Source organism: Peromyscus leucopus, chromosome 22 (assembly GCF_004664715.2).
Source record: "Peromyscus leucopus breed LL Stock chromosome 22, UCI_PerLeu_2.1, whole genome shotgun sequence".
In the NCBI taxonomy this organism is placed as follows: domain Eukaryota; kingdom Metazoa; phylum Chordata; class Mammalia; order Rodentia; family Cricetidae; genus Peromyscus; species Peromyscus leucopus.
In genome coordinates this window covers 1,115,485-1,141,395 of record NC_051081.1, presented here as the reverse complement: position 1 = coordinate 1,141,395, position 25,911 = coordinate 1,115,485, and the positions used below count along the sequence as shown (strand labels likewise).

The 25,911-nt window shown below is 60.8% G+C and overlaps 1 protein-coding gene across 3 annotated transcripts; it reads right to left on the bottom strand.

The window, feature by feature from the left end:
• Window positions 1–197: 197 nt before the first annotated feature.
• On the bottom strand, window positions 198–20,342 carry Csnk1g2 (casein kinase 1 gamma 2). 3 transcript variants are annotated; one of them, XM_037198214.1, is made up of 12 exons: window positions 12,867–12,957; window positions 7,956–8,382; window positions 4,180–4,220; window positions 4,034–4,103; window positions 3,712–3,860; window positions 3,403–3,637; window positions 3,221–3,306; window positions 3,065–3,149; window positions 2,767–2,915; window positions 1,195–1,278; window positions 1,015–1,121; window positions 198–886 (listed from the first exon to the last, which is right to left on the bottom strand). In XM_037198214.1, exons 2-12 carry the CDS (start codon window positions 8,140–8,142, stop codon window positions 832–834), a joined length of 1,248 nt encoding a protein of 415 aa, XP_037054109.1. In that variant the 5' UTR covers window positions 8,143–8,382; window positions 12,867–12,957; the 3' UTR covers window positions 198–831. The 3 variants fall into 3 exon arrangements, 2 of the variants coding, with proteins under 2 accessions (XP_037054109.1, XP_028717007.1); XM_028861174.2 differs by lacking the exon at window positions 12,867–12,957 and adding an exon at window positions 20,114–20,342 and having other exon boundaries at window positions 200–886; XR_003733579.2 differs by lacking the exons at window positions 198–886; window positions 12,867–12,957 and adding an exon at window positions 20,114–20,342 and having other exon boundaries at window positions 1,031–1,121; window positions 1,195–1,321.
• Window positions 20,343–25,911: the final 5,569 nt, after the last annotated feature.

Here is a 25,911-nt window from a genome sequence, read left to right as displayed (position 1 = left end):
TCTAGATTTATTGAGTGTTCTGCCTGCAGGCCAGAAGAGGGCGCCAGATCCCATCACAGGGTTGTGAGCCACCATGCGGGTGCTGGGAACTCAACTCAGGACCTCTGGAAGAACAGACAGTGCTCTAACCCCTGAGCCATCTCTCCAGCTCCAAGACCCGAGTATCTTAAGGATTGCAGACCAGGCCCACACTCGGAGATGGTTTCGTTTTCTTTTATTTTTTTTAAAAAAAGCCCCTAAACTCTATGGCTTCAAGGAAGCGCCGGAGAAACATAAGTTCATTTCTGTACACGTTGTAAAGCAAGAACTCGGCTCCCGCGGCCCGCCGGGCCCTCCCTGGGACCGCCCGCCTCTCCGCTGCCCGGGCCGGGCATTAAGGCGATTCTGTCCCGCGGGCCCAGCACGAAGGGACCACGGCGGCGGCCCTGGCTCCGCGGGCCAGGCCGGTCCCTGCGCGGTGACCGCCCCGCCCCGGCTTTGGTGCAGCATTGTGGCAGCGCACGCACCTCCCTCCGGTGGCCTCCCGTGACCCCCACGCCCCGGGCCTGCCCCCCTCGAGAAAACGGCCTTTGGATCGAGGGGACAAGCTGGACTTTATGAGCTAACGGGGGCGCAGCGGGGGCGGCGGGGCGCCTCTCTCCCGGGGTTATTAAATAGTTAGTGCTCTCCAAGGGGGCGCCGCGGGGGCGCAGACATTTCCGCCCAAGTCCTGTGTGAAGGAAGTGACCCCGAGTCCCCGAGGAGGGCGCCTCACGTCGGTCCAGGGGGCCCATGGCGCCGAGGACCCCGCGGCCTCCTGGACGCGGCCGGGGCTCCGGGGACGGCGGGGCCTCACTTGTGTCGCTGCAGCGATTTTCTCTTCCTCCTCTTGAAGAAGCAGCAGCACCTGGGGGGGGCGGGCGGTGACGCGGGGCCGCGGGGGGGGGACGGGGGGGCAGGGGGACGTGGGGCGGCCGCGGGGCGGGGGCAGGAGTGGCGGGGGGGGGGGTCAGGGTGACTCCAGCCCGGCCTTACTTGGTCTCGTCGGCCACCTCGACCTCGGCGGGGGCGGCGATGGGGGCGTTGGAGTGGCCCGCGGTGGGGTCGTCCGCGTTCAGCTCTCCATTCGTGGAGTTCAGCGCCTGGGACGGCGACGCCCGTCAGGCCGCGGCCCTGCGCCCCCCGTCCCCCCCCCCGGGGCGGACCCGGCCTCACCTGGTTCTTGTTGGGGGGCTGGGCCTTGTCGCGGTGAGGGGGCTGGGAGGGGGCGTCAGTGTGCACGGTGCCGATAGGTGTCGGCTGCGAGAGCGGATGTCAGGGCCGGATGGAGCCGCAGGCCCCGCTGCAGCCCCGGGACAGTTCCTGACCCAGCCCTCCGGACCGCGGCCCCGCCCGCCACAGCCCGCACCCTCCGGGGGGCCTCCCCCTGCACCGTCACTGTGGACCTCCCCCTGCACCCCTCACTGTGGACCTCCCCCTGCACCCTCTGTGGATCTCCCCCTGCACCCTCACTGTGGATCTCCCCCTGCACCGTCACTGTGGATCTCCCCCTGCACCCCTCACTGTGGATCTCCCCCTGCACCCTCACTGTGGATCTCCCCCTGCACCCTCCTGTGGATCTCCCCCTGCACCCTCCTGTGGATCTCCCCCTGCACCCTCACTGTGGATCTCCCCCTGCACCCTCCTGTGGATCTCCCCCTGCACCCTCCTGTGGATCTCCCCCTGCACCCTCCTGTGGATCTCCCCCTGCACCTCCTGTGGATCTCCCCTGCACCCTCTGTGGATCTCCCCTGCACCCTCCTGTGGATCTCCCCCTGCACCCTCACTGTGGATCTCCCCCTGCACCCTCCTGTGGATCTCCCCCTGCACCCTCCTGTGGATCTCCCCCTGCACCCTCCTGTGGATCTCCCCCTGCACCCTCCTGTGGATCTCCCCCTGCACCCTCACTGTGGATCTCCCCCTGCACCCTCCTGTGGATCTCCCCCTGCACCTCACTGTGGATCTCCCCCTGCACCCTCCTGTGGATCTCCCCCTGCACCCTCACTGTGGATCTCCCCCTGCACCCTCACTGTGGATCTCCCCCTGCACCCTCTGTGGATCTCCCCCTGCACCCTCACTGTGGATCTCCCCCTGCACCCTCACTGTGGATCTCCCCTGCACCCTCTGTGGATCTCCCCCTGCACCCTCACTGTGGATCTCCCCTGCACCCTCCTGTGGATCTCCCCCTGCACCCTCCTGTGGATCTCCCCCTGCACCGTCACTGTGGATCTCCCCTGCACCCTCACTGTGGATCTCCCCCTGCACCCTCACTGTGGATCTCCCCCTGCACCCTCCTGTGGATCTCCCCCTGCACCCTCTGTGGATCTCCCCCTGCACCCTCCTGTGGATCTCCCCCTGCACCCTCCTGTGGATCTCCCCCTGCACCCTCCTGTGGATCTCCCCCTGCACCCTCTGTGGATCTCCCCCTGCACCCTCCTGTGGATCTCCCCCTGCACCCTCTGTGGACCGTCACTGTGGATCTCCCCCTCCCCCCTGCACCGTCACTGTGGATCCTCCCCCTGCACCCTCACTGTGGATCTCCCCCTGCACCCTCCTGTGGATCTCCCCCTGCACCCTCCTGTGGATCTCCCCCTGCACCCTCCTGTGGATCTCCCCCTGCACCCCTCAGCTCCTGGGCCCCCGATCTGGGCTCCCTTCACCTGCCGGGGCCCCACCCAGCGCAGGGCACCGCGTGCGGAGCGGGCACCCCCACGCGGGCGCTATCGGGCTCCCGCGTCGCCCACGTACCAGGGGCTTCCCGGCCCAGTCGTACTCGTAGTCGAACACGTAGCCGCTGCGGTCGAAGAGGTCGGTGAAGAGCTTCCTCAGGTAGTCGTAGTCCGGCTTCTCGAAGAAGTCCAGGCGCCGCACGTAGCGCAGGTAGGTGGCCATCTCCTCTGCAAAGGACGGGCGGGCGGGGCGGTCACGGGCAGCCGGGGGCGGGGCCGTGAGGGCGGGGCAAGGGCGGGCCGTAGGCGGGGCACGGGGCGTGGCCGCGGGGTGGGGCGGAGCACAGGGCGTGGCCGGGGGCGGGGCGCGGTCCTACCCGGGAAGCTCTCACACAGCGCCTCGATGGGCGTGGCGCGCTTGGTGTCCCCGATCTTCTGGTAGCGCTCCTTCAGCGTGTCGGCCTGCGGGGAGGCGGGGTCAGGGTCCGGCCCCTCCCCGCGCCCGCCCCGCCCGCCCGGGAGGCCCCGCCCACCTTGAGCCCCTGCCAGGGCAGGCTGCCGCGCAGGAAGTACATGAACATGTGTCCCAGCGCCTCCAGGTCGTCCCGGCGGCTCTGCTCTGCGGGGACAGCACGGGCTCAGCACCGCCCCGCTCCCCTCCCCCCTCCGCCGCTCCCCTCCCCTCCCCCGCCGCTCCCCGCCCCCGGGTGCTCACCCTTGCCCAGGTGCGTGTTGATGCTCATGTAGCGCGCCGTGCCCGTCAGGCTCTTGTGCTCGCGGTACGGGATGTGCTTCTTGGTCTCGGGGTCGATGTACTCCTTGGCCAGCCCGAAGTCGATGATGTGGATGGCGTGCTGCCGTTTGCTGCCCGGCCGCCCCACCAGGAAGTTCTCGGGCTTCACATCGCGGTAGATGAGGCTCTTGGTGTGCACGTACTCCATGCGCGTGATCTGCGGGAGGGTCGGGTTCAGGGCCCCGCCCCACCCCAGGCCCCGCCCCTCCCGCCGGCCCCGCCCCTCCGCACCAGCTGGATGGCGATCATCAGCACCGTCTTCAGGGTGAAGGTGCGGTCGCACAGGTCGAACAGGTCCTCCAGGCTGGGCCCCAGCAGCTCCAGCACCATGGCGTTATACTTCCCGCATGGGCCGAAGTAGTAGACCTGAGGGACGCCCTCTGCGGAGGGGCAGACACGCGTGCTGCACACCTGACGCCCGCGCCTGCCCCCCGCCCGCCCGCCCCCGCGGCCGCCCCCCGGGTGCCCGCCCCGCGCCCGCCGCCGCCGCGCCGCCCCCCCCGGTGCCCGCCCCGCCCGCCCCCCCCCGGTGCCCGCCGCCCGCCCCGCTCACCTGCCGTGCTCAGCTGCTTGTAGAAGCGGTACTCCAGGTGCAGCTGCGGGGCCCGGGACTTGATGGGCTCCTGCGGGACAGGGGACTGTTACCCCGGCCCTTCTCCCGGTCTGGGGTGTGCGCGGGGCAGGGCGGGGCGGACTCACCAGCTTGATAGCCACGTACTCGTTCGTGTACAGGTTCTTTCCTGGGGAGGGGCGACAGAGCGTCAGGACTGTGGGCTACTGAGTCCCCCACCAGACCCCAGGATGCGCTCGCCAACATTCCACAGCAGCTGGAGGCACGTGCCAGCTGCCCAGGACCCCCCTCACCGCTTGCATGCAGTCATGGGAAGAGGTCTCCCTTGGGGCCCAGCAGGTCATGACAGAACCCCCCTCACATGGGAGGCAGCCCACAAAACCACACACACTACCAATATGGCTGGCTGAGTAGAGGTGGTGCTGGCTCCCCACGCCGCTGCTGATCCCACCCTGGGGACTCCAGCAGTGGGACCAGGTGCAGTCTGCCTCCCCTGCGGGTCACATCTGCCAGGCCTGGGCAGACCTCACCCCAGCCCCCAGCATGTGTTTACATCAGCATCACCAGTCACAAAGGCCACCTGCAGGGCCACACCCCAGCGGCTGCCCTGTCGCCCCTGAAGGAAAGCATGTTCCTGCTACAGAGGCCCTGGGGACAGCGGCAGGCAGAGCCACTGGGTGGGTTCCGTGGCCAGGCCGTGGCCACAGCTGCCTCAGCAGCCGTCAGGGCCTCTGTCCCCAGCAGTCTGGCAGGGACGCTCACTGCCCGCTTTGCTCCTGGATGTCTCCTCACCCATCAGCTGCCAAGTCCCTGCCATCAGCATGGGGCCCCTCCTGACCCAGGCCAAGGTCAGGACCCACCTCTAGCTTGTCTCTTGTGGCAGCGACAGCCTGACATCTCCCGGGACCCACCAGAGCGCCCCAGGTCATGTAAGGTGCAGCGCCATGGAGTTTCTTCCAAGAGGAGGTTCGGGGTGGTCCTGCCTCCCTCGGGCTGGGCTCCACCCTCCACCTCACAATGGCTACCCCTTGCCGGGGCGGGGCCTGCTCCCTGCCCTGTCCCCTGGAGGGTCTGTTGAGTCCGCTCCCTGTTCCCTGGCCTGGGCCTCTACCCAGCCATGGCTCTCACGTGCCGGGAGGTCAGGCTCTGCTGAGCCGGCTCCAACCAGCTGCGGCCCACGAGCAGGTGTCTCCAGCTTTACCCACCCCAGGCTCACCCCTCTTCTGTGGCGTTTCCCCTGGGGCTTTGCTGAAGACAGCTTCTGATGACCCAGCCCTGCTGGCCACGCCCTTGGGGACCCAGGACCATACACAACAGGCCCCAGAGGGCTTGGCCCACTTCAGACCCACACAGGCTGAAGGTGCAGATGCCCCAGCTGTGTGGGCACGGACATTCTGAGCCCTCCACCTTAGTGGGAGGCGGCATGCCGAGGCCAGCCACGAGGAGGAGCTGCTGAGGCTCAGGGCGGGGACTTGGCACTCAGCAACCCAAGTTCAAGCTCCCACAATCCACAGAAAGGTGGAAGGAGAGAAATCAGACTCTCAGAATTGTCCTCTGACCTCTACAGGGGTGCATGGCATGTCTGCCCCAAAACATATTACACATTAACACTTCTCCTTAAATGTGAGAGGGCTGGGGGATGGTTCGGCGGGAAACCACTGGCCGATCCATCTTCAGGAGGATCCGGGTTCAGGGCCCAGCACCCACAAGGGTGCCCACACAGTCCTTAACTCTATTTATTTACTTATTTATTTATTTTGTTTTCGAGACAGGGTTTCTCCGTATAGTTTTGGTGTCTGTCCTGGATCTCACTCTGTAGCCCAGGCTGGCCTCAAACTCAGAGATCCGCCTGGCTCTGCCTCCCAAGTGCTGGGATTAAAAGTGTGCGCCACAGCTGCCTGGCACGCTAACTTTAATTCTGGGGGTCCAGTGCCCTCTTCTGGCTTCCCTAGGAATGCACACAAAACACCCACAGACATAAAACTGAAGTTTTTAAAAACATCTTAAAAAAATTGTGTGTGTGTGGTGGGAGGTGGGGGTGACTGGACCTGGTGGTGCACTTAATCCCAGCACTCAGAAAGCAGAGGCAGGCGGGTACAGTGAGTTCTGGACAGCTTGGTCTATACAGTGAGCTCCAGGCCAGCCGGCGGTACACAGTGGGACCCTGTCTTAAAAAGGAAAGTGGGGGAGGGGACAGGAATATGGCTATACTAAGAGGAAGAAAGTTGCGCAGACGTGAGGGCTTCAATTCCCATTTAATGAACAATCATCTCTACAGATCCAGGGCGCTCAGTGGCCCAGGATAAGCTCCATGCCTGAAGAGGGTGAGGGCTCAGGCAGGAGGCAGTCCATGCTCACCTGGGCAATTAACACCACCAAAGCTTATCTAACTTTGTGGGGCAGGGAGAGGGACACAAGTTCTCACTGTGTAGCCCAGGCTGACCCGCAACTTAGGGAGAGTCCCCTGCTCCAGTATCCTGGGTGAAGTGATGTTAGTGAGGGCTGGCCCTGCACTCCATCAGAGGCCCATGCGCACCAGCTGCCTGCTGGCTCCACCCCTCGCATCCAGAACAGGGAGCACGGAGCATCCCAGAACAGGGAGCACGGAGCATCCCAGAACATAAGTGTGGAATCCTGCAGGCAGGTTCCTCACAGGGTGCAGCGGGAACCCTTTGGGGCTCCTGCTGCCCAAGCCCTCTAGAGATCTGTACAGGGACCTGAGCTGGTGAGCGGCCGCTCCAACTGCCTGAGGACAGGGCTCCCTTAAACGCTTCTGGCCATGTGCAAGTGCACGCATGTGCTCACGCCCACCTGTGTGTGTGTCTGGGTGTTCAGGTGTAAGTGCACACATGTGCTCACACCCGCCCGCTCCGCCCCCCCCCCCCCCCCCCCCCCCCGCCCGCCCGTGTGTGTGTGTGTGTGTGTTCAGGTGTAAGATCACGTATGTGCTCACACCCGCCCGTGTGTGTGTGTGTGTGTGTGTTTTTGTGTGTGTGTGTGTGTGTGTGTGTGTCTGTGTGTTCAGGTGTAGGTGCACGCATGTGCTCACAGCCTGCCCGTGTGTGTGTGTGTGTGTCTGTGTGTTCAGGTGTAAGTGCACGCATGTGCTCACACCCGCCCGTGTGTGTGTGTGTGTGTGTGTGTGTGTGTCTGTGTGTTCAGGTGTAAGTGCACGCATGTGCTCACGCCCGCCCGTGTGTGTGGCTGTGTGTTCAGGTGTAAGTGCACGCATGTGCTCACGCCCGCCCGTGTGTGTGGCTGTGTTCAGGGCTGCAGTCTGGAGACACTGAGGTCACAGACTACAGGCACAGGGCTCAGGCCGAGGCCGCAGAGCAGACCTGCAGCGAGCCAGTGCGTACAACAACCGACAGACCCTCCTACGGAGGGCAGTGACAGCCCACACACCGCCGCCCCTCACTGTGGCCAGACTGTGTCCTCCACGTCAGCTCTGCCGTCAGTTCCTCCCTCCCTGAGCCGATGCACACTGTCACCTCGTCAGGAGTGGAGGGTGACGGTTCTCGTAGGGCTCACACACCTTGGGGGCTGCAGCCACCGTTTGGGCCTCAGCTACCTGAGTCCAACCGCTCCCCAGGCGCCACGTCCAGGTGAGGTCTGGGGAGCAGAGCTGGCCGATGGGTCTGTGCACAAGGCTGGCTGGTCCCCGGTGTTTTTTTCTTAGGGACCTGGATAGGGACGAGCTCCTGCACACAGGTCTCCCACAACCCTACACAGAGCCAGGATGCGACACTTGGGGGGCCTTTGGCCTCCTGGGGCTCAGCCCGATCTGTGGCCCTGCATCTCAGAAGTCAGGGTAAGGAGAGCTATGACCCCACACAAAGCCAGGGCTCCTCCTTCCTCCTGAAGCCCCTGGGGATGGACCGAAGATGGTGTACGCAGGACTCACCTAGGCGAAGCTCTCCAAAGTTCCCACAGCCTATCTTCTTGCCGACTCGGAAGTTGGGGCCCACCATCAGGACCCCCGAGCTGGCCCCCGAGCTGCGGACGCCGTGGTTGCTCCGGTTCGTGCCCGTCTTGGACATCCTCCGGCCCTCCTCCGACTCCCCCTTCCCTCCTTTCTTGTCAAAATCCATAAGTTTGTGGTACCCTGGCCTCTCCACGGTGACTCTGCCGTGAGATCCGAGTGCGAAAGCTGAGCTCGCGCTCGGCCTAGTACACCATGGCGTCTGGTGGCCCTCGGCCCCCAGCTACTGAGACCTGGGCGCACTCACAGGCCCGGCCGCGGTGCTCATCTTGGTGGCCTCAGGGTCGCTTGCAGGGAGAGAAGACATTCTGCCAACGGGTCCCACCGCCTTAAATCTCGTGACGCCCAGCTGTGAAGACACAGAGGCACAGGTTAGCGGGCACCGGACCACACACGCCCAGCTGTGAAGACACAGAGGCACAGGTTAGCGGGCACCGGACCACACACGCCCAGCTGGGCTGCTCCACAACAACCTTTGAAGGTGTGAGCAAGATCTCTCCCGGGAGGGACATCTGACCCTGGAGAGGTCAGAGGTCACACCAGAGGCTACTGTGGAGTGGACATGTGCTCTACTTGCCACGTGACCACGCCCAGGCCCCTGGGAGAAGTAAAGGAAGAAAGGAAAGCCATAGCCAGGCTAAGAGGTGACCACAGGCCCGATCACATCAGGGGCTGCCCAGACAAGGAGTGGCAGACGGCGGAGCAGATGGGCCTCTGTGGAGACGGGAGCCACGCCTGACCTAAGTGGGCAGGTCACGCGACTCCAGCCATGCAGGCAGCCAGGGCAGGAAGGCAAATGGCCCGCAGCGCTGGGTCAACAGTAGGTGCTCACCCTCGGCGCTCACCTGCACCTCTCAGCCCCAAAGCCCTGGCTGTCTCTCCAGGCTGCCAGGCCAGCCAGCCAGGAGGGAGGTCTTGGCCAGCTTCAGAAGTACTGCGATGTGCACTCACTCCTGGGCACAGAGGTCCAGGCAGAGGGGATGGACAGGGAGGAGGCTTGGAGCATGCGGAGCCCAAGCTGACTGAAGTTGTCCAGGCTACGCCAAACCTCTGCAGGGGCAGGGGCGGTAAGAAGGGGGTCTGGGCTTTGTGGCACCGGCTACAGCTGCCCACGCCCAGGACAGTCCAAGTGTCACACAGTGCAGGGTGTCATGAAAGCTAGGCCTAGGACACAGCCCGATCCCCGGAAGAAGGCGGAACCTTGGGTGCTGGAAGCCGTGGCAGGCCTTGCGCCCGCGTTCTACGGTCTGCAGGAACCCAGAATGCCGGCTGCGGCTGCTCCCTCACGGCAGTTTGACACAAGCCCCACCCTGGCACCGGGACCTGCCGTCCAACTGTGTCGACGCATGCTCTTACATGCATTCTGGTGTGGGGGGGAGGCATGCTCCGTGTGTGCACGTGTGGAATCCATGTGTGAAGGTGGAGGCCAGGTGAGCATCAGGTGTGGTTATCAGGCACTGACCACGATTGTCAGTCAGGTCTCCGTGAACACGTCCCAGGAACCCTCCCGCCTGGCCTGGAACTCCCGGGGAGCCCGGGTCACCATCGATCGCCGAGATCTGCCATGCCTGCCTGTTATGTGAGTGCAGGGTCTCACCCTGAGCTCTACACTTTCAAGGCAACAGAGCCATCTGCCCAGGCCCTGGGTGGGGTTTTGTTAAGAAAATAAACATGGGGGTTTTGTTTCTGAGATAGGGTCCTCCTACCTCAGACTCTGAAAGCTGAGTTCACAGGTATGTTCTCCACAGCTAGCCACACAGGCATTCCCACCCAGGTCATGTGTGGATGTGTGTGCTCTTGGGAGGGGCTGCCAGCCTGCTTCCCAGCTCACCCCCAGCATCCCATCCCCATGCACTGGGGTCCCTTGCCTGACCCATCCAGGCAGTGATTCATGTGTTTGCTTGCGGACTCCTATTTACATGATGCTCTGCTGGGTTGTGGCTAGCAGCCCGCCCGCCCACCCGCCCGAGGATGCAGTGAGTGACCGGACAGCACAGCGGCCATGGCACCAGCCCCGAGTTCACTAACAGCACCTCCCACACACTGGCTCTCCGCACGGCGGGGCATGAGGGAACCCTGGGCAGTCAGCCTGGCTCCCCAGTGGAAAAGTCCAACCTCTTTCATGGGTATGCAGCAGTAACCTCTCAAGATAAAGGGGACCGCTGAACAAACCAGGCATGGGACCCACCGGGCTGGAGAGCAGAAGCCCACACGCGTCTCTACAATGTGGACAGCTATACCACAGGCCATCAAGTATCCACACCCCACCAAAGACACCCACAAAACCCAGCACCGAGGCAAGCCTCACCAGCATCAGGCCGTTTCCCTCCCACACTGGGGACCCCATGGGGGAGGAGCTCGCTCTTGGAGGCTTTGCAGAGATCTCCACAGGCTGGGCCGCTCCTGCCCCCTCCTCACTGGAACACTGAACAGCAGCTTGAGGGCAGTGAAGGCATGCCCGGAAGGCTGGCACCCCGAGGTGCCTGCACTGTGGACCTCAAGGGCGGTGAGGAGATGGGTGTGGTCAGGCCTACTCCAGGACCTGTGTGCCTCCAGGGGCAGGGGGCAGTCTGGTGCAGACTCCACCTGGGCAGTGAGCCTGGGCAAGGCTGGCAGTCGACAGAAGCATCTACTTCTCACTCTTGCCCAGCAAGGGACACACCTGGGCAACTGTCCCCTAGAACAGCCCTCCCTCCAGAGCCTGTGTCCACACACAGGGTCACCAGGAAGTCGTCAGGAAGCATCAGCAGGTTTCTGACCGTGGCTCCGTGGGCAGAGCGCTCAGCTAACATGCATGAAGCCCCAGGGCCGTCCCTAACACAGAGAACAAACCATCCATCATCTCAACACGCAGGAGGATCGGGAGTTCAAGGTCAGTCTGGGTTACATGAGACCCTGTTTTCAAAATCATTATCACAGTCAACACTATGATGGCTCAGTGGATAAGGTTGCCTGATGCTGAATTTGATGCCCATCTCATCCCTGGGATCCCCTGGTAGGAGAGAACGGTCCTCCATACACATGGGGCAGTAGCACATGTACACCCCATATAAACACATGCTAAGTAAGCACACTGACACTTTTAAAAGTGCACACACACACACACACACACAGGCACTCTCAGGGCTAACACCCTGCCCCCAGCACCCCTGCACCTCTCTGGAGGCATGTCCGGTGACAGAGCCCAGGACTCCACCTGTCACGGTGATGAACTCAGACGAGGAAGGGTCATTTCACAAGGGTGCACACGTCTGCAGGGAGCCAGCCCTTCACACCCTTCAAGTCCCCAGACAGGACATTACCAACACCTGTGACAACAGCCTGGGGAGTCGGGTGTCCCCACCTCGACAGTGCTCAGCCTGTCTTCAAGTGCATCTCTGCAGAGGGCAGGTGGAGGCCCACCATGGGCCCGGCTGGGAGCCAGGGCTGCATGGAGCGGGCAGCACTGAGCAGGGCAGCGACACCAGGAAAACCCAGAGCATGGACGTCGGGCGGTGCCAAATGCAAGGCCTGGTAAAGACATCAATGTCAAGGAAGAGGTGCCCCACTCACGCACGTCCACATCACACATGAACATGGGGTACCCCAGGTCACGGCAGGCAGCAGGGCCTCTCCAAGGATCGGAGAGAAGATACCCAGATGAGGCTGGACCCTTCAGGAGTTCCCAGGGCGGGGTTGACAGCCACTTTCTCCTGGGGAAGAGCTGAGAGGGTAAGGACAGGCCACTGTGTCTCCTTCAGCATGGCTGGAGGTCTGCAGACCTGTGACCTGCAGAGACGCCCCTTACAGGTCCAGGAGCTCCAGGCCCAGAACGCCAGCCCTCATGAGGCACCTGAGCTCAATGTGGCCCCTTGGCTCCACTGACCACCTATGATGTGGGGGGGGCAAGACCCAGGTGGCACCCAGCAACAAGAAGTGTATGGTGGGAATGGGGTATCCGCAGGGCTGGGCAGGAGAGATGGCAAATGGGGGTGCAGAACAAGGATCCTCCATTGGACACCAAGCCTGGGAGGCTGAGAGCAGGCAGTCTGGAGCAGGAGCAGACCCCACCTCACTGCTTACAGCCCTGAACCATGGGGTTTCTGGGCCAGTGAGCAGCTGCCCACCTTCTGAGTGGACATGGCAAGGAGACATCAGGGCGTCATCTGTCCATCTACTGTCCCCATGCACCCTACCGTCAGCTGGGGACACCACGATGGCCACTGCCTGGCTCCTGTCAGGGCCACCAGGCCAGGGGAGGTGGACAGGCCAAGGAGGACCTGGAAGCTGGCATGAGATGGGGCAGTGTAGGGGATGGTGGGAACGACCTGAGGACACCATGGCTGCCCCAAGACACAAACCAATCCCTTACTACTCCCCACTCACAAGAAGAGCCACGCAGACACGGGCTAGGTGGCAGTCTGTGATGCCCAGGAGAGTGAGGACACCACCAGATGGCTGTCACTCCAACACAGAGGGCCAGGGAAACAGAGAACCTTGGTGACAGGCAGCTGTGGTGTCTCAGGCACACCTGACCATGTGCAGAGTGACCTGGGACCCCAGAGAAGAGGAAATGCTACTCATACTGGCCCGGGCTAAAGCTTGCAGCTAAAAATAGAGCGCTTGGAAGGCAGGCAGGCCTTCCCGGCCCTAAATAAACCCTCCCTGGCCTGACCCACAAGGCCAGAGCCCAGGCTGTTCCCAGGGGTGAGCCTAGGCTCAGGGGAAATGCTGGGCTGGCCTGAGCAAGGATAGGCCACGAAACCAGCCACAGGGTGCTCACTTGGGGAGCTGGCTGACAGCAGGCTGGACTCCCACCAGAGACACCCCTCCTTGCAAGGCCCCAGCACGCACCTGCCCTGTTCTTTTTGGGGTCCCCCATCTTGCTGGGGCCCTGGCTGCTCCCCTGTTGGAGGCCCCAAGCCCCTTCTCCGCATCTTCACTCAGTGATGTCACAGTCCCTGGCTGACGTCATTGGCAGTTCCCAGGCTAGACCTGGTACCTACCTAAGGGACAAGCAGGGACAACACCCACCACGGGAGCCCTGCAGTGGCTGGGGACCTGGGCTGCAGCCCCAGAGGTACTGTACCTGAGTGACAGCCTAACAGGGACTTCTCCCTGTTTCTCACACCCCCGGCTGTGGCACACCAGGACTCCCCAGCACCGAGAGTCCTGGAAGACTGCTGGAGAAACTTGGGGTTCAAACCAAGATAGGAAAGGAGCCTGACCAGCAAGGCTGGTGCCACCTGGCCAGGGGGCAGCAGGGCTACCCACTAAGTTGGGATCTGATGAGCGAAGGAGATACATGCCTGCCCCATGAGGCTGACGGGAACTGGGGTGGGTGGGGGGCAGCGCGTGGGACTCCTCCAGAGGTCCATGCAACAGCTAGACTTCCCAGCACCTTGTCTTTGGAGAAAGGCACCTCAGCTATCACCACAGCTTATCTGCTCCCCACCGCTGTCCCCCAAAGTGCAGGGAGACCAGCTGGGGATGGGTACTGGAGGGAGGGAGGGAGGGAGCACTGTGGGGGTGGGAGTGCTCCTGTGCAGCAGTGAGGCTGGGCTGCTGGGCAGTGCAGCCATGGCCAGTGTGTGTGTGTGGGGGGGGCTCAGCATCAGCCAGTGAGGACCATCTGGGGGACCCATCCACAGACTTCAGAGCGACAGCCAACCGAGCCTCAGCCACACCAGCAGCACTGTGCGCAGTGCTCAAACACTAACCACCGGGCAAGGCGCTGACACAGGATGACACTGGACGGTACATGGACCTGTCGGAAGCTGTGGCCCAGGACCTGACAGCCAGTGCTCACGGGGGGGGGGGGGGGGGGACCTGACAGCCAGTGCTCACGGGGGGGGGGGGCGGGACCTGACAGCCAGTGCACACGGGGGGGGGGGGACCTGACAGCCAGTGCACATGGGGGGGGGGACAACATCCTGACAGCCAGTGCACACGGGGGGGGGGGACCTGACAGCCAGTGCACACGGGGGGGGGGGGACCTGACAGCCAGTGCACACAGGGGGGGGGGGACCTGACAGCCAGTGCACACGGGGGGGGGGGGGGGGGAGCGGGGGGGGGGGGGGGGGGACGACAGACAACGACGACGACGACAACGACGACGACGACACAGACCTGACAGCCACCAGCCACTGTGCACCCTGTACAGCAGAGAACCACTACCCTGCTCTCTGTGCCTCTAAGGCCCAGACTTCTCTGCAGCATAAACTACAGAAAGGAGCAGGCGAAGGCAGGGTTGGGCAGGAGGGCACGGCCCTCTGCTCCTCACAGAACGCCCTCCGCACTAGAGCTGAGACCGAGCATCCCGCACCCTCTGCACTCAGGTGGGTTGGTGACTGTGGGACACAGAGCCTCGGGGTCCAGACCTCCTGACCCAGGTCTCAGGGAGGGTGGCTCTGCTCTTAGACCGTGGGGTAGCCATTACCAGTGGGGGGTCCCAGCACGGAGTGAACAGAGGCCCTGGGTGCTGCTCGGCAGCACCACTGCGTACAATGTACGGGACAGGGCTGGGTACCGGGTCTGCACACAGGCACCGACCCGGTCTACGGCAGACGCCATCTGCCCCCATGGTTCCACAATACTCGCGATACTATGGACAGGAGCACCACTTTCAGACCAAAAATGATCGTGTGGACCTCCAGCTCCAGTGGGACTCAGCCCAACCCCACCCAAGAGAGGACAACTCGGCCACAGAAGGAGATCCTGGGGTGAAGGGGGGTTGTCCCCTGGGAATTCGGCAAGTGTCACCAGGAGGTCACAGAAACCTCTAATAGGTAATTCTCAAGGATGGCCTTGAACCTGCAGCAATCCTGCCTCAGACCTCACACCCTGCAATTACAGGCACGAACCAGGGTGGACTGCTGTATGTGTGCGTGTGTGTGCGTGAGCAAGTGCATTCCTGGATAACCCTCCACCTTACATCACTTTGGCTGTGTGCCCCCGGAACCCATGGCTGCTCACCTCAGCTAGCACAACCCGCCCCGTGAGGAAGGACCTGGACCACAGGTGGCCACCACACCCTGCTTCACCCACTGTCCTCCCCAGCACTTCTACCTCCTGAGGGTGGGGAAGGCAGGTCTGAGCCCGCCATGCTTGGTTTTGAATTTTAGTAACAGTATAGCAGGGTGGGGGAGAGGGGGGCGCAGAACTGTATGTCCTTACAGGTGGAAGTGACCACAAACCTTAACCCTGAGGGGACAGCTGTCCAGAGGCACCTCACAGGCCTGGGATGTCGGGCGGGCCTGTCTACGCAGTCAGCGTGTGGAGGGCCCAGCACCAAGCAAAGAGCAGCTCACCGCACACAGCTGTCTACCAGGAGGGAGGGCATCTGTCCTGGTGGCCCTGCCCAGCCACACCTCCTCTCAGGGGCCCAGTTCAACGGCCAAGGGCAGCATGCAGATTTCCCAGGAGCCCACAGGGGCGTGCCACCACAGGAAGCACAGGCCACAGACACAGTGAGTTGGAGAGACAGGCCAGCGCCTAGGAATACACACCACTGTTAGCTCTGTGGGCCCCAGCCACTCAGATCCCAGTTTCTCTGTGCCCGGGGGCTCCTGGTACAGCCTGCTCTGTGGTCCTGATTCCGGTACCTGCTCCCCAACCTATATGTACACTTGAAGACCCTTACAGGCCTAAGCCTGAGGCAGGGGTTCCTTTAGCTGCCCCAAGTGTACCCCTAATCTTTCCCACTGTAACCCCAGGAGAACATGCAGAGAGCAAAATCCCAGATGCCAAGAAGTTCAAGGCCATCTCCAGCCAGAGGCCAGCCTAGGTCACCTGGGATGCCACCTCAAAACACCTACAGCAGGGCTCAGGATGCTGGGGCAGGCACGAGTTCCCGGCCAGCCTTGGCTACGGAGTTGCGATCCTGTCTCAAACTTACAAAGCAGGGCTGGGGAGATGGCGCAGTGGGAAAAGCTTGGTCAAAGCCTGGCAACTATCAACGTGCAAGGGGCCAGCCTGGTCTACACAGCGAGCTCCAGGACAGACAGGGCTACAGAGACCCCTGTGTCAAAAAACCAAAGTTCAAGGAGAGAAGCAACTCCAAGTTGCTCCTGACTTCCACAGGCACACAACAGCACATGCCACCCACCCAGATGGATCTGAGGTACACAAGACCCGTATCAGAAGAGCCAAGCACGGTGACCCCACCACTCAGGACCCGGAAGCAGGAGGATCAGGTGTTCAAGACCATCCTAATCCACGTGAGACCTTGTCTCTCAAAAGTCTAAAATTAAAAAAAAAAATCAAGATGGGGTTTCTTCCCCCTTGGGTCTGAGCTAGGTGTGGCATGCTCTCGGGGTCTCTAAGGGATCAGTGGCTGGCACCCCAGCTGGAGAATCACGTCTCCAGGCCTCGGGCACAGCGCCTGCACAGCACGCCATGGGGACAACCTGTGCCTGGCTTGGACTGTAGACTCAGGTGAGGCTGCATGCTGCTGCTGGACCCTGACCTGTTTCAGAAGGCTCTGGAAGAGCTGCCATCTGACAGGAGGTGACCTCAATCTGTCTCGGCCTCATGGCACTGAGCTGTCCCGAGGGGCAAGGCTGTGGGCAGGAGGCCTCGGGCGACCTGAAGGCCTATTCCAAGGGAGGAAAACAGAGGCCGACCACCACTGGGCCCCAAATTAGACTAATTTCCTAGCGTGGGGCCTCTTCAGAGAGGAAAGGATGAACGACCCCCCAACACCACCTAGCCTCTAATGGGAGCCCCCAGCCAAGAGTGCAGCCTGGGGTCTTAGGGAGCAGAAGCTGTGAAAGCTGATCTGTCCTCACATGGCACCTGGTACAAGGGCCTCCCCCAGGCTCTGTCTCCCAGGAGGCTGAGGGCCCCATGAACAGCAGCTGGCCCAGAGGAGCTGCGCTGGAGGCCTCAGTGGGGGCAGTGGGCATGGCCACGGACAGGGACATGGGCAGACTGGACAGCTGTGGCTCCCAGGCTTGGCTGACTGCTATGCGACCCGGGTGTCCTGTGCCCCTTCCGTCCAGGGCACGGCCTCCTGGTGACCATGCAGTGTGGGACAAAACCCACAGAGCGAAGGCACTCGTGGGGTCTGATGTACGTCCTCGCGGGCCTTGGGGTCCCGTCCCCCACAAGTGTCAGCGGCCAGACTGCTTCCTCGGGTGACAGGTGGCCGTGCGAACACCCCAACTGTGTCTCTGCATTCAGAGCTGAGTGCAGACATGCTCAAGCTTCCTTCCCCACAGCACACCTGGAGGTCACGCCCTGCTCTGCGCCTCCAGAGTGACTGTCACCTCCTGGGCACCAGGATGGGACAAGTTTGACTCATGGAGGTCAGAGCAGTTCATGGGCAAGTTCTTCACCCAGGTGCTGCTGCCCATCCTCTGCAATAGCAGAGGTCACAGGGGTTGTGTAGGTTACCAAAAGGACAGGTATGTCCTTCCAACTCACAAGGCCATGCAAGATGGGGGCTCCCTCAGGGCACAGCCCTCCTGATTCATCCTCACCTCCTCTGTCCCTAGGGTCACTAACACTAGGCTGCCAGACCCCAGGTCCTCCTACACCACACAGGCCGTCCTCTCTACAAAAGAAGTGCTATGACCACCTCACAGACACACCGTACCACTCAAGCCCACAGGCCCCAGATTTGAGGTCCTCCCAGCCCACATTTCTCAGCTGAGTATAGAGACACCTCTGTGAGCCACATGCCTAGGGCCGTGCCGACCAACAGGCTCTTGAGAAAAGACTGCTGCTCATGGTGCTGACCGGCAAGCTGATGCCCAGCCTACAAGGACAAGGCTTGGGTCCTGCAAGAGCATGGCCACTAAGCCAGTGGACATCAGATGGGCAGGTGAACCTGGATGGAGCCCCAGTCACTTGCCACCATGATCCAGCTGCAGGACTCTTGGGCTAGGGCCTCCTTCACATGGCCCCATCTGTCCCCCAGATAACAAGAAAACCACTGGCCTGTTCTATACGATCTAGACACCAAAAAACCACACTATATGGCACTTAGCCACACAGGCCTTACAGCCCTGCTCTCCTCCTCCCCGCCTGGCCCCACACAGCTAAGGGCAGCACCTCAACAGTCCGGCCCCTTGCAGAAAGGATGCTGGCTGCTGCTGGTAGGAGCCTGGGGTGGTTTGTGCAAGCGTCACACACAGAATAAACACCATCCACCCCACAGCACAGCTCCTGTCCTGCCTGGAGTGCGGATACACATCCCCAGGGCCTACATCTTGGATGGGCATCCCCCATTTGTAAGCTCCCCAGGAACACAAGTGGCCCTCTGCATTTGTCTGGAATGCCACGTTTGTCCCAATCCACAATCGACATGCTGGCTTCCCCACAGCTGGGATGGGCATGCTGGCGCCTTCAATTACCAAGAACCTCACTCACTTCCTGCTCCCGGAGGCGATTACAATATAATTAAGGAGGAGAAGTCACAGGTAACTCAAAGAAATCCACACTCGGTCCCACACTGTGGACAGCACAGGAGGCCCGGCCTCTGGGACATGCTTGAAGCCCAAGTGACCATCCCAAGGTAAAATAAGGGGACAGAAGGCCACCTCTCCTCTGAGCAGGCTCAAAGCAGCAGCGCCGGCAACCGGCACACTGACCCTGAGCACCACCTCGCTCACTCGCCTGCTGCAGTGGGCTCTGGAGCCCGAGATGGGGCCCTCCCCAGGGGTCCCCGCTCTCCTGCTTAGTTGCTCAGGTTCTCTCCCAGGAAAGCACCAAGGCTGAGGTTAGAGGGAGGGCGGGACTAGTGTCTGTGTGTGCCTGTGATCTCCTGGGAAACCCCCAGCCAGCACCACACAGCTCTGGGAGACAAGTGCACATTTCCCCTCGCAAACCTGAACGGCCATCCTCTGCTTTACACCCAGGCAGAGCCCCCAGGGCAGGCAAGGAGCCCAGACAGTGTCCACCCCCACACCTGACTGGTCAGCACCGTCCCAGCGGGCAGCTGGGCTTTCTCCTATACCAACAAGGCCTTTGTGCCTTCCACCCACCAGCTCTCAGTACCCAGGCCACAAACACCCACTGCAGCTCCTAGTAGAAGGCTCCATCGGCCTCCAGAGCCCTGAGGGACGGGCTGGGAGAGCAGACTGCGGCTCAGAGAGGACAGAGACAAGTCTTCCCCGCCTCCACCTACACACCAACCCCCAGGCTGCTTCCTGCAAACTGCCATCCAGAGGCCACCAAGATGAAAACCAGCTGCCCCCAACCTAGAAGCTGGGTCTCGCCCGCGTCGCACAGGAGGCCCCTCCCTGCAGACATTCTGTTTCCATCTCCTAAAGTCACCCACGGGCAAAGTCGGGGCAGAGAGGTGCGGGCAGGGGATCCAGCAGCCAGCTCAGACATCTCACCCTCCCTCCTTGATCCGTGTGTTTCCGGAAAACAAAGCCGGTGGCCAGAGCGGAAGGGGGAGGGCGCAGGCGGCGGGGACCAGAGTTCTCAAGCAGCTCCCTGCAACAGGTCGTCCCCCCCAGACAGGACCCTCTGTCCCTGTCCCCAAGCCCCCCAGCTAGTCTCCGCCAACAAACCACCGGGACCACAAACGGCGAACAGCGAACCCCGGGCAGAAGGGCTGGGGGAGTGAGGGACAAAGAGCCGGGCCCAGATGGCAGGAGGCCGGGAGACCAGGTGGGAAGGGAGGTCTGGGGACAAGGACGGGACATCGGGGCGCACGGAGAAAAACGTGAGGTTTGCAGGCGGTCTGAACACCCGAGGAGAAGGCACAGGAAACCAGGGGGCCGAGCGCGGGGCCACGGGTGGGGTCAGAGCGCGGCAGACACTGAAGCGGAAAGGGGGTCCCGGGAAGGGGGTGACCGGAAGTAGTGGCGCCTGGGTGTCGCAGGTGAGTGGAGCACCTGGCGACATGGCAGACACAGGAACTCAGGTATCAGAGAGCCGGGTCAAAGGTGGAGTCAGAGAGTGAGGGACACTGAGGCAAGGCAACCGGAAGTTGGGGTCGCGCGATACGGAGCCCCGGTCGGGACCCGCAGGGTGGGGACGGCGAGCACCCCGGTGCGGAGACGGGGTCATCTGGGGTCAGTGGGGGGGTCACAGGGGCGCGGCGCGGCGCGGGTGGGGCGCGGCCGGCCGTGCGCGCGCAACGTTACCTGCGCCCCGCCTGGGGCCCGCGGGCGGCGGCGGCCGAGCTCAGCAGCGCGGCGTCCCCCGCTCCGGGCCCCGCGCACGTTCGCGCTCCGGCTCGGGCCCCCGCTCCGGCTCCCGCGCTGCCGGGGCCGGCCTCGGCATGTTCGGCGGGGAGGGCCGGGCTCCGCCGCTCCGCCGCGCCCGCTCCGCGGAGCCCCGCGCGCCTTACGCCGCCAGCGTCGGCCAGCGGGGGGCGGCGGCCTGCGCGCGCCACTGCGCAGGCGCGACCGGGCCGCGAGAGGGGTGCGCGTTGCACACGTCATAGCGCGGGGCGTGGCCTTTAGGAAGGGGCGTCGCTTTACGATCGCGGAGGGCGTGGTCTTAAGGTGCGGAACGTGGCTTTACGACCATGTGGGCCGGGTCACTGAGGAGGGCCCGGAGCTTTACGACGATCAGGGGTGTGGCTGGGAGGAGAGCGCGGAGCTTTTACGACAGTGTGGGGGCGTGGCCTGAAGGTGGGCGCGGAACTTTAGCCCCAAGGTGGGGGCGGGGCCTTTTTACGACGGTTTGGGGTGTGGCCTGGCGGGGGGCGGGGCTTCGCCACACCGCGGCGTAGGTTCGAGGCGGGAGCCGGGCTTTACCATAGCCCGGGGGCGGAACCAAGGGGCGGGCACGCCGTTTTGCGACGGCGCTGTGGGTGAAGGGGGGTTCGCCGCACTACGGCCGCCGCGCTTTGCGGACGAGCCGAAGCCGCCCGTCAGCGGCCCGAGGGCGGCCGTGAGTGGCGGCCGGGAGCGTGCGTACCTGAGCCGGGACTGAGACCCGCGTGGGGGCGGCGCGCTCCCGTTGCCATGGAGACGCGTGGCGGTCTCCGCCGCGCCACCCCGCAGTGGCGTCTGTGGCGTCACCGTCTCACCACCCGACGTCACGGTGGGCGGTGCCCAGGGGGCGTGGCTTTCCCGCGGCGCCGGCGGCGGGGGCGGGGGCGGGGGAAGGAGGGCAGTGAATGGCGCTGGACCCGGAAGTCACTTCCATAAACGACGATTGTATTTTAAAATTCACGGTCCGCACCGCCGGAAACTGTGGATTGGGTTCCCGGCAAGGGATCGGGGCCAGGGCTGTTCGTCTCAGTGCCAATTCTTTAAAACTTTATTCTGATTTTTGGGGTTTTTTTTAGACACTGTCTAGCTATGTAGCCCAGGCTGGCCCTCTGCTCGTAGCCAGCCTTCCCGCCTCAGCCTCCAAGCGCTGGGATGACGGGCATGACCCACCCCCCCTTGGTTTTTCTTGTCGTTCGTTTGCATGACGACATCCCCAAGTGCCGGGGCCTCTGGGGTCCCGACCCTGCAGCAGGTCACCCGGGGACGACCAGCCGGCGCCCTGCCAGCCTCCTGCGCGAAGCACGGACTCTGCTTCCAGCTGGCAGTCACCTGCTGCGGCTCACAGTGCATGCATGCTCACGCTCTGCACCGTGTCTCCCCGCCGCACGTGAACGCGGGCAGGGGCTGCAGAGCAGGATCGCTGGGTGACTCCTGTGCTGCCCCAGGCCCTGCCTGGAAAGAGCCCCCCAACCTGCTGCTTCCCCGATGTAGATATTTGCCCAGTTGAAGGAAACACACCCAGTCACAAATCCTCCCAGGCGAAAATGATGGACTCTACCCGGGGAGTCCTCAGTCCTGGGGGAGGGTGGTAAAGGGCCTGAGGGTGGGTGCTTTGGCCAGATGGCCCCTGGGAAGGCCCGACGCAGTGTGCCCAGATCCCAGCCTCTTCCTCCTCATGACGGTATACCGCTTCCCTCCTAGAAGAACAAACAAGGGGTGAATATGCCGTCCTGGAAGGCTGAATCCAGCTTTTTAGCAGCCAAGTGCAGCCCCAGAAGTTGCAGGCAGTAGAGACGTTCCACAGCCCCCTTTCCCCCTCTTGATGCAGCGTGGGTCTCTCCTGAGCTGTGGTGTGGTGGACTGTGGCGCATACATGGGCTGCAAAGAGGATTCCGAAAGAAATTCAGATAAATAGAGCTTACGTTTTAAGGTGTTTGCTTAGAGTGGATACAAATGGTGAGAAAGAAAGTTAGCTCCAGTTATTTATGCTAAGATAAGATACTAAAAACAAGAGATAGTGTCAGGACATAAACAACTTGTAAATAGGGTGCCCTTTAAAATGACTGGTTTGTTCCTTCACCCCTCCTGGGATTTGGAGGTTTTCTGGTATAAAAGAAGCTTACTGCCCATCAATAAACGAGTTCTTGCTTGACTTGACTCCCCGCTGCGTCTGATTATCTCCGGGTAAGAGGGAGGCTGGGAAATGGGCGGCGAGCTTGCCTTTCCCTGGTTCCAGGCCACCTCTTCACAGGTGACCTAAGTTCCCGGTGGGGCAGGACCCCACAGTGGACTGCGTCTGCTCTCAGTCTGTTCTGGGGGCCAGCGCAGGGAGTGCACACAGTAGGCACTCAGCCGATGTGCCCTGACTGCTTGGATGAATGTTGGTATGAACTCCGCAGCCCTCACAGAGGGGAGAAGTTGGGCTTTTCCCTTTTTGGACGTCCTACCCCGTCTTTGTTCCTCTCTACCTGGGTTGTGACTGTTGCTTGCCTCTTAAGTCACTGTGTTTACAGCTCAAAGAAGATAGGAATTAAACCCAGGATGAGAGCCGTTCCAGGCAGAGGTTGTGTGACTGTGGACCAATCACTTACCCTCGCTGGCCCTCAGTACTATCTTCCTGTGACTTTAGGTTAACGGCCAGGCCCATGAGCATTGGTGGGAACCCAGAAGTGAATAAAATACTGACAGCTGTCGTCCCAGCTAAGGGGCGGGGCTGGCCTGGCGGGGCGGGCTGGCGGGGGGGGGCTGGCTGGCGGGGCGGGGCTGGCCTGGCGGGGCGGGGCTGGCCTGGCGGGGCGGGGCTGGCCTGGCGGGGCGGGGCTGGCCTGGCGGGCGGTCCCAGGTCACCTGCTGCAGGCCGAGGAGTTTCAGGTTCCCTCTTACCTGAGACCCCCCCTTTCATGTTCCGATATGGATGCTGAGAGTTAGAGAAAGACAATGACTTACTGGCCACTGCACACCACCCTGCTCCCATGCTGCTGACTGGCAGATATCACAAGCTCTCCATGTCAGCTGCAGCGGGGTGCAGTCCCCAGCTCACACCAGTTCCAGGGCTGCACCTAAGGGCTCAGGCTGGATGCGGAAGGAATAAGATGGGGTGAAGCTGTGAGGGCCATGGGGTGGCAGGAAGAAGGAGGAGACAGCTGGACGGTGAGCCCTGGGACTTCAGGCTCCTGGGCCCACCCTAGGACCAGCCAGCTGACTGGCCCAGCACGATCCAATCAGATCCCTCCCCTGGGTGATGGAGGAGTAACCCAGAGTCCCCTTAAGCTGGGGCCAGAGACTGTGGGCAAGTACCTGTCACCCCGGCGCTCAGGAAGAGGCCAGCCTGGGCTACAGAGGCTGTGTCACAGACAAAAGATGCCAGGAAGTGATGGCACATGTCTTTGGTCCCAGCACTTGGGAGGCAGAGGCAGGCGGATCTCTGTGAGCTCAAGGCCAGTCTGGGCTACACAGAGAAACCCTGTCTCGGGAAACCAGCTTAGGGAGCAGCCAGCTCAGTTTGACTCTTCTGACAGGCTGGGTTCCTTCCCTTTTCCTCCTCCTCCCCCTCCACTGGGTTTGGCTTTGTTTTGATTGGTTTGGTTTAGTATTTTGAGACACAGCTCCCCGGGTAGCCCCACACTGGCCCGGCATGCTCTCCAGGCCAGAGTGTGTGACAGTCCCCTGGGGTTGGTCTAAGTGCCATGCTCAGCGGATGTTGGAATATTTTTACATTAAAGATCTTAATTACATTCATGATATTCTTAATTACACTCATGATATTCATTAATTACACTCATGGTATTAATTACATTTGTGGTATTCATCGATTGCATTCGCAGAATTCATTCAGTAGCTATATTTATGATATTCATTAATTACATTAACTGTATTGATTTACATTCATGATATCATGTCCTGATACTGCTTTCCATTTGTGGGGCTTTTCCATCCCAGGAAACAGATTCTGTTCTCAGGAAATCATTGCTCTATATTCCTTTCTTCTCCCTCTTTAGATAACGTCTAATCTTTCTGTCTCTATGAATTTGTGTATTCTATATATTTCATGTAATACAATTCTATAGCATTTGTCCTTTTTTAATGTAAAAATAGTTTATGTACAACTGCAGGGAAAATAATACACAAACAGCTTGAACATAAAAACAGGTTATAATTCAAAAGTCCAGGGTTATTAGAAACTAGAAAATGTTTTCTGTGTAGAAAATAGTAAAATTGGGCCTGGAGAGATGGCTCAGTGGTTAAGAACACTGATTGTTCTTCCAGAGGTCCTGAGTTCAATTCCCAGCAACCACATGGTGGCTCACAACCATCTGTGATGAGATCTGGTGCCCTCTTCTGGCCTGCAGGGATACATGTAGACAGAACACTGTGTACATAATAAAATAAATCTTTTTTTTTTAAAAACATTTATTTATTATGTATACAGTGTTCTACCTGCAGGCCATAATAAAATAAATCTTAAAAAAAAAAAAAAGTGGGGCTGGAGAGATGGCTTAGTGGTTAAGAGCACTGGCTGTTCTTCCAGAGGTCCTGAGTTCAATTCCCAGCACCCACATGGTGACTCACAACTGTCTGTAACTCCAGTTCCAGAGAATCCAACACCTTCACACAGACACACATGCAGCTAAAACACCAATGCATATAAAATAAAAATAAATCAATTATTAAAAAAGAAAGAAAGAAAATAGTAAAATTGATAACATTTCCCAATAAGCCCTTTTAAACCAAATAGTAGCTGAATTATAGATATAAATAGTGATTAGATCCCAGGATACAGAAGAGACCTGTCTTCATCTGTTCAGAGAGCTGTGTTTTATTAAGTTGTGTAGATGAGATTCCTATTCATCTTCCTCTTCACTGATTTACGGCAGACATTTTTCTATAGGCTAATCCATAATCTAAAAAGATTTTAGCCTCCCCTCCTGAAAGTACGGCCAGCATTTTCTTTCATCAGCTTGATACGGTACAAATTCTTATCCTAATAGTGAAATGTTTCACTAAAGCTTGCCCAGTGATTGGGCAAAACCGAAACTTAGTATGAGCCACAGTCATCCCCGGGTCCCCCTGCTAGGTAGCCTCCCTGGTTCTGTGGGTTGCAGTCTGATTGTCCTTTGCTTTGGAATATTTTTACGTTTTTATTATTTTCATGTGCGTGTGTGTGTGTGTGTGTGTGTGTGTGTGTGTGCACGTGTGTGTGTGATAGCACATGCCAAGCTCAGAGGCCAACATCTTGGAGTTGGTTTCTCTCCCTACCTCTATGTAGGGTCTGGGGATTGAACTCAGGGAGCCATCGACAAAGTCTCACTGTGTGGCCCTGGCTGACCTGAAACTCACTCTGTAGCTCAGCCTGGTCTGGAGCTCACAGTGATCCCCCTGCCTCTGCCTCCCATGTACTAGGGGTAAAGGTGTGTGCATCATGTGCACCACCACACTTGACAAGAATGGGTTTTTAAGATAGGATCTCATGGAGTCCAAGCTGGCCTCAAACCCCATATGTAGAAAGGATGACCTAGCCACCAACTCCTGATCTCCTGAGTGTTGGGGGCGCGGTGAACGCTATCCACTGGCCCCCAGCACCAGAAAGTCACCTGCCTGTGAGATCGCAGGAGCCTCAGCAGCCAGAGGAGGCAGGAAAGACCCCCTTTGGGCCGAGGGAGCTGAGCCTGTTTCTAGCAGAAGGTGGAGGACCCTGAGCAGATGGCAGCTGCCCTCGCCCG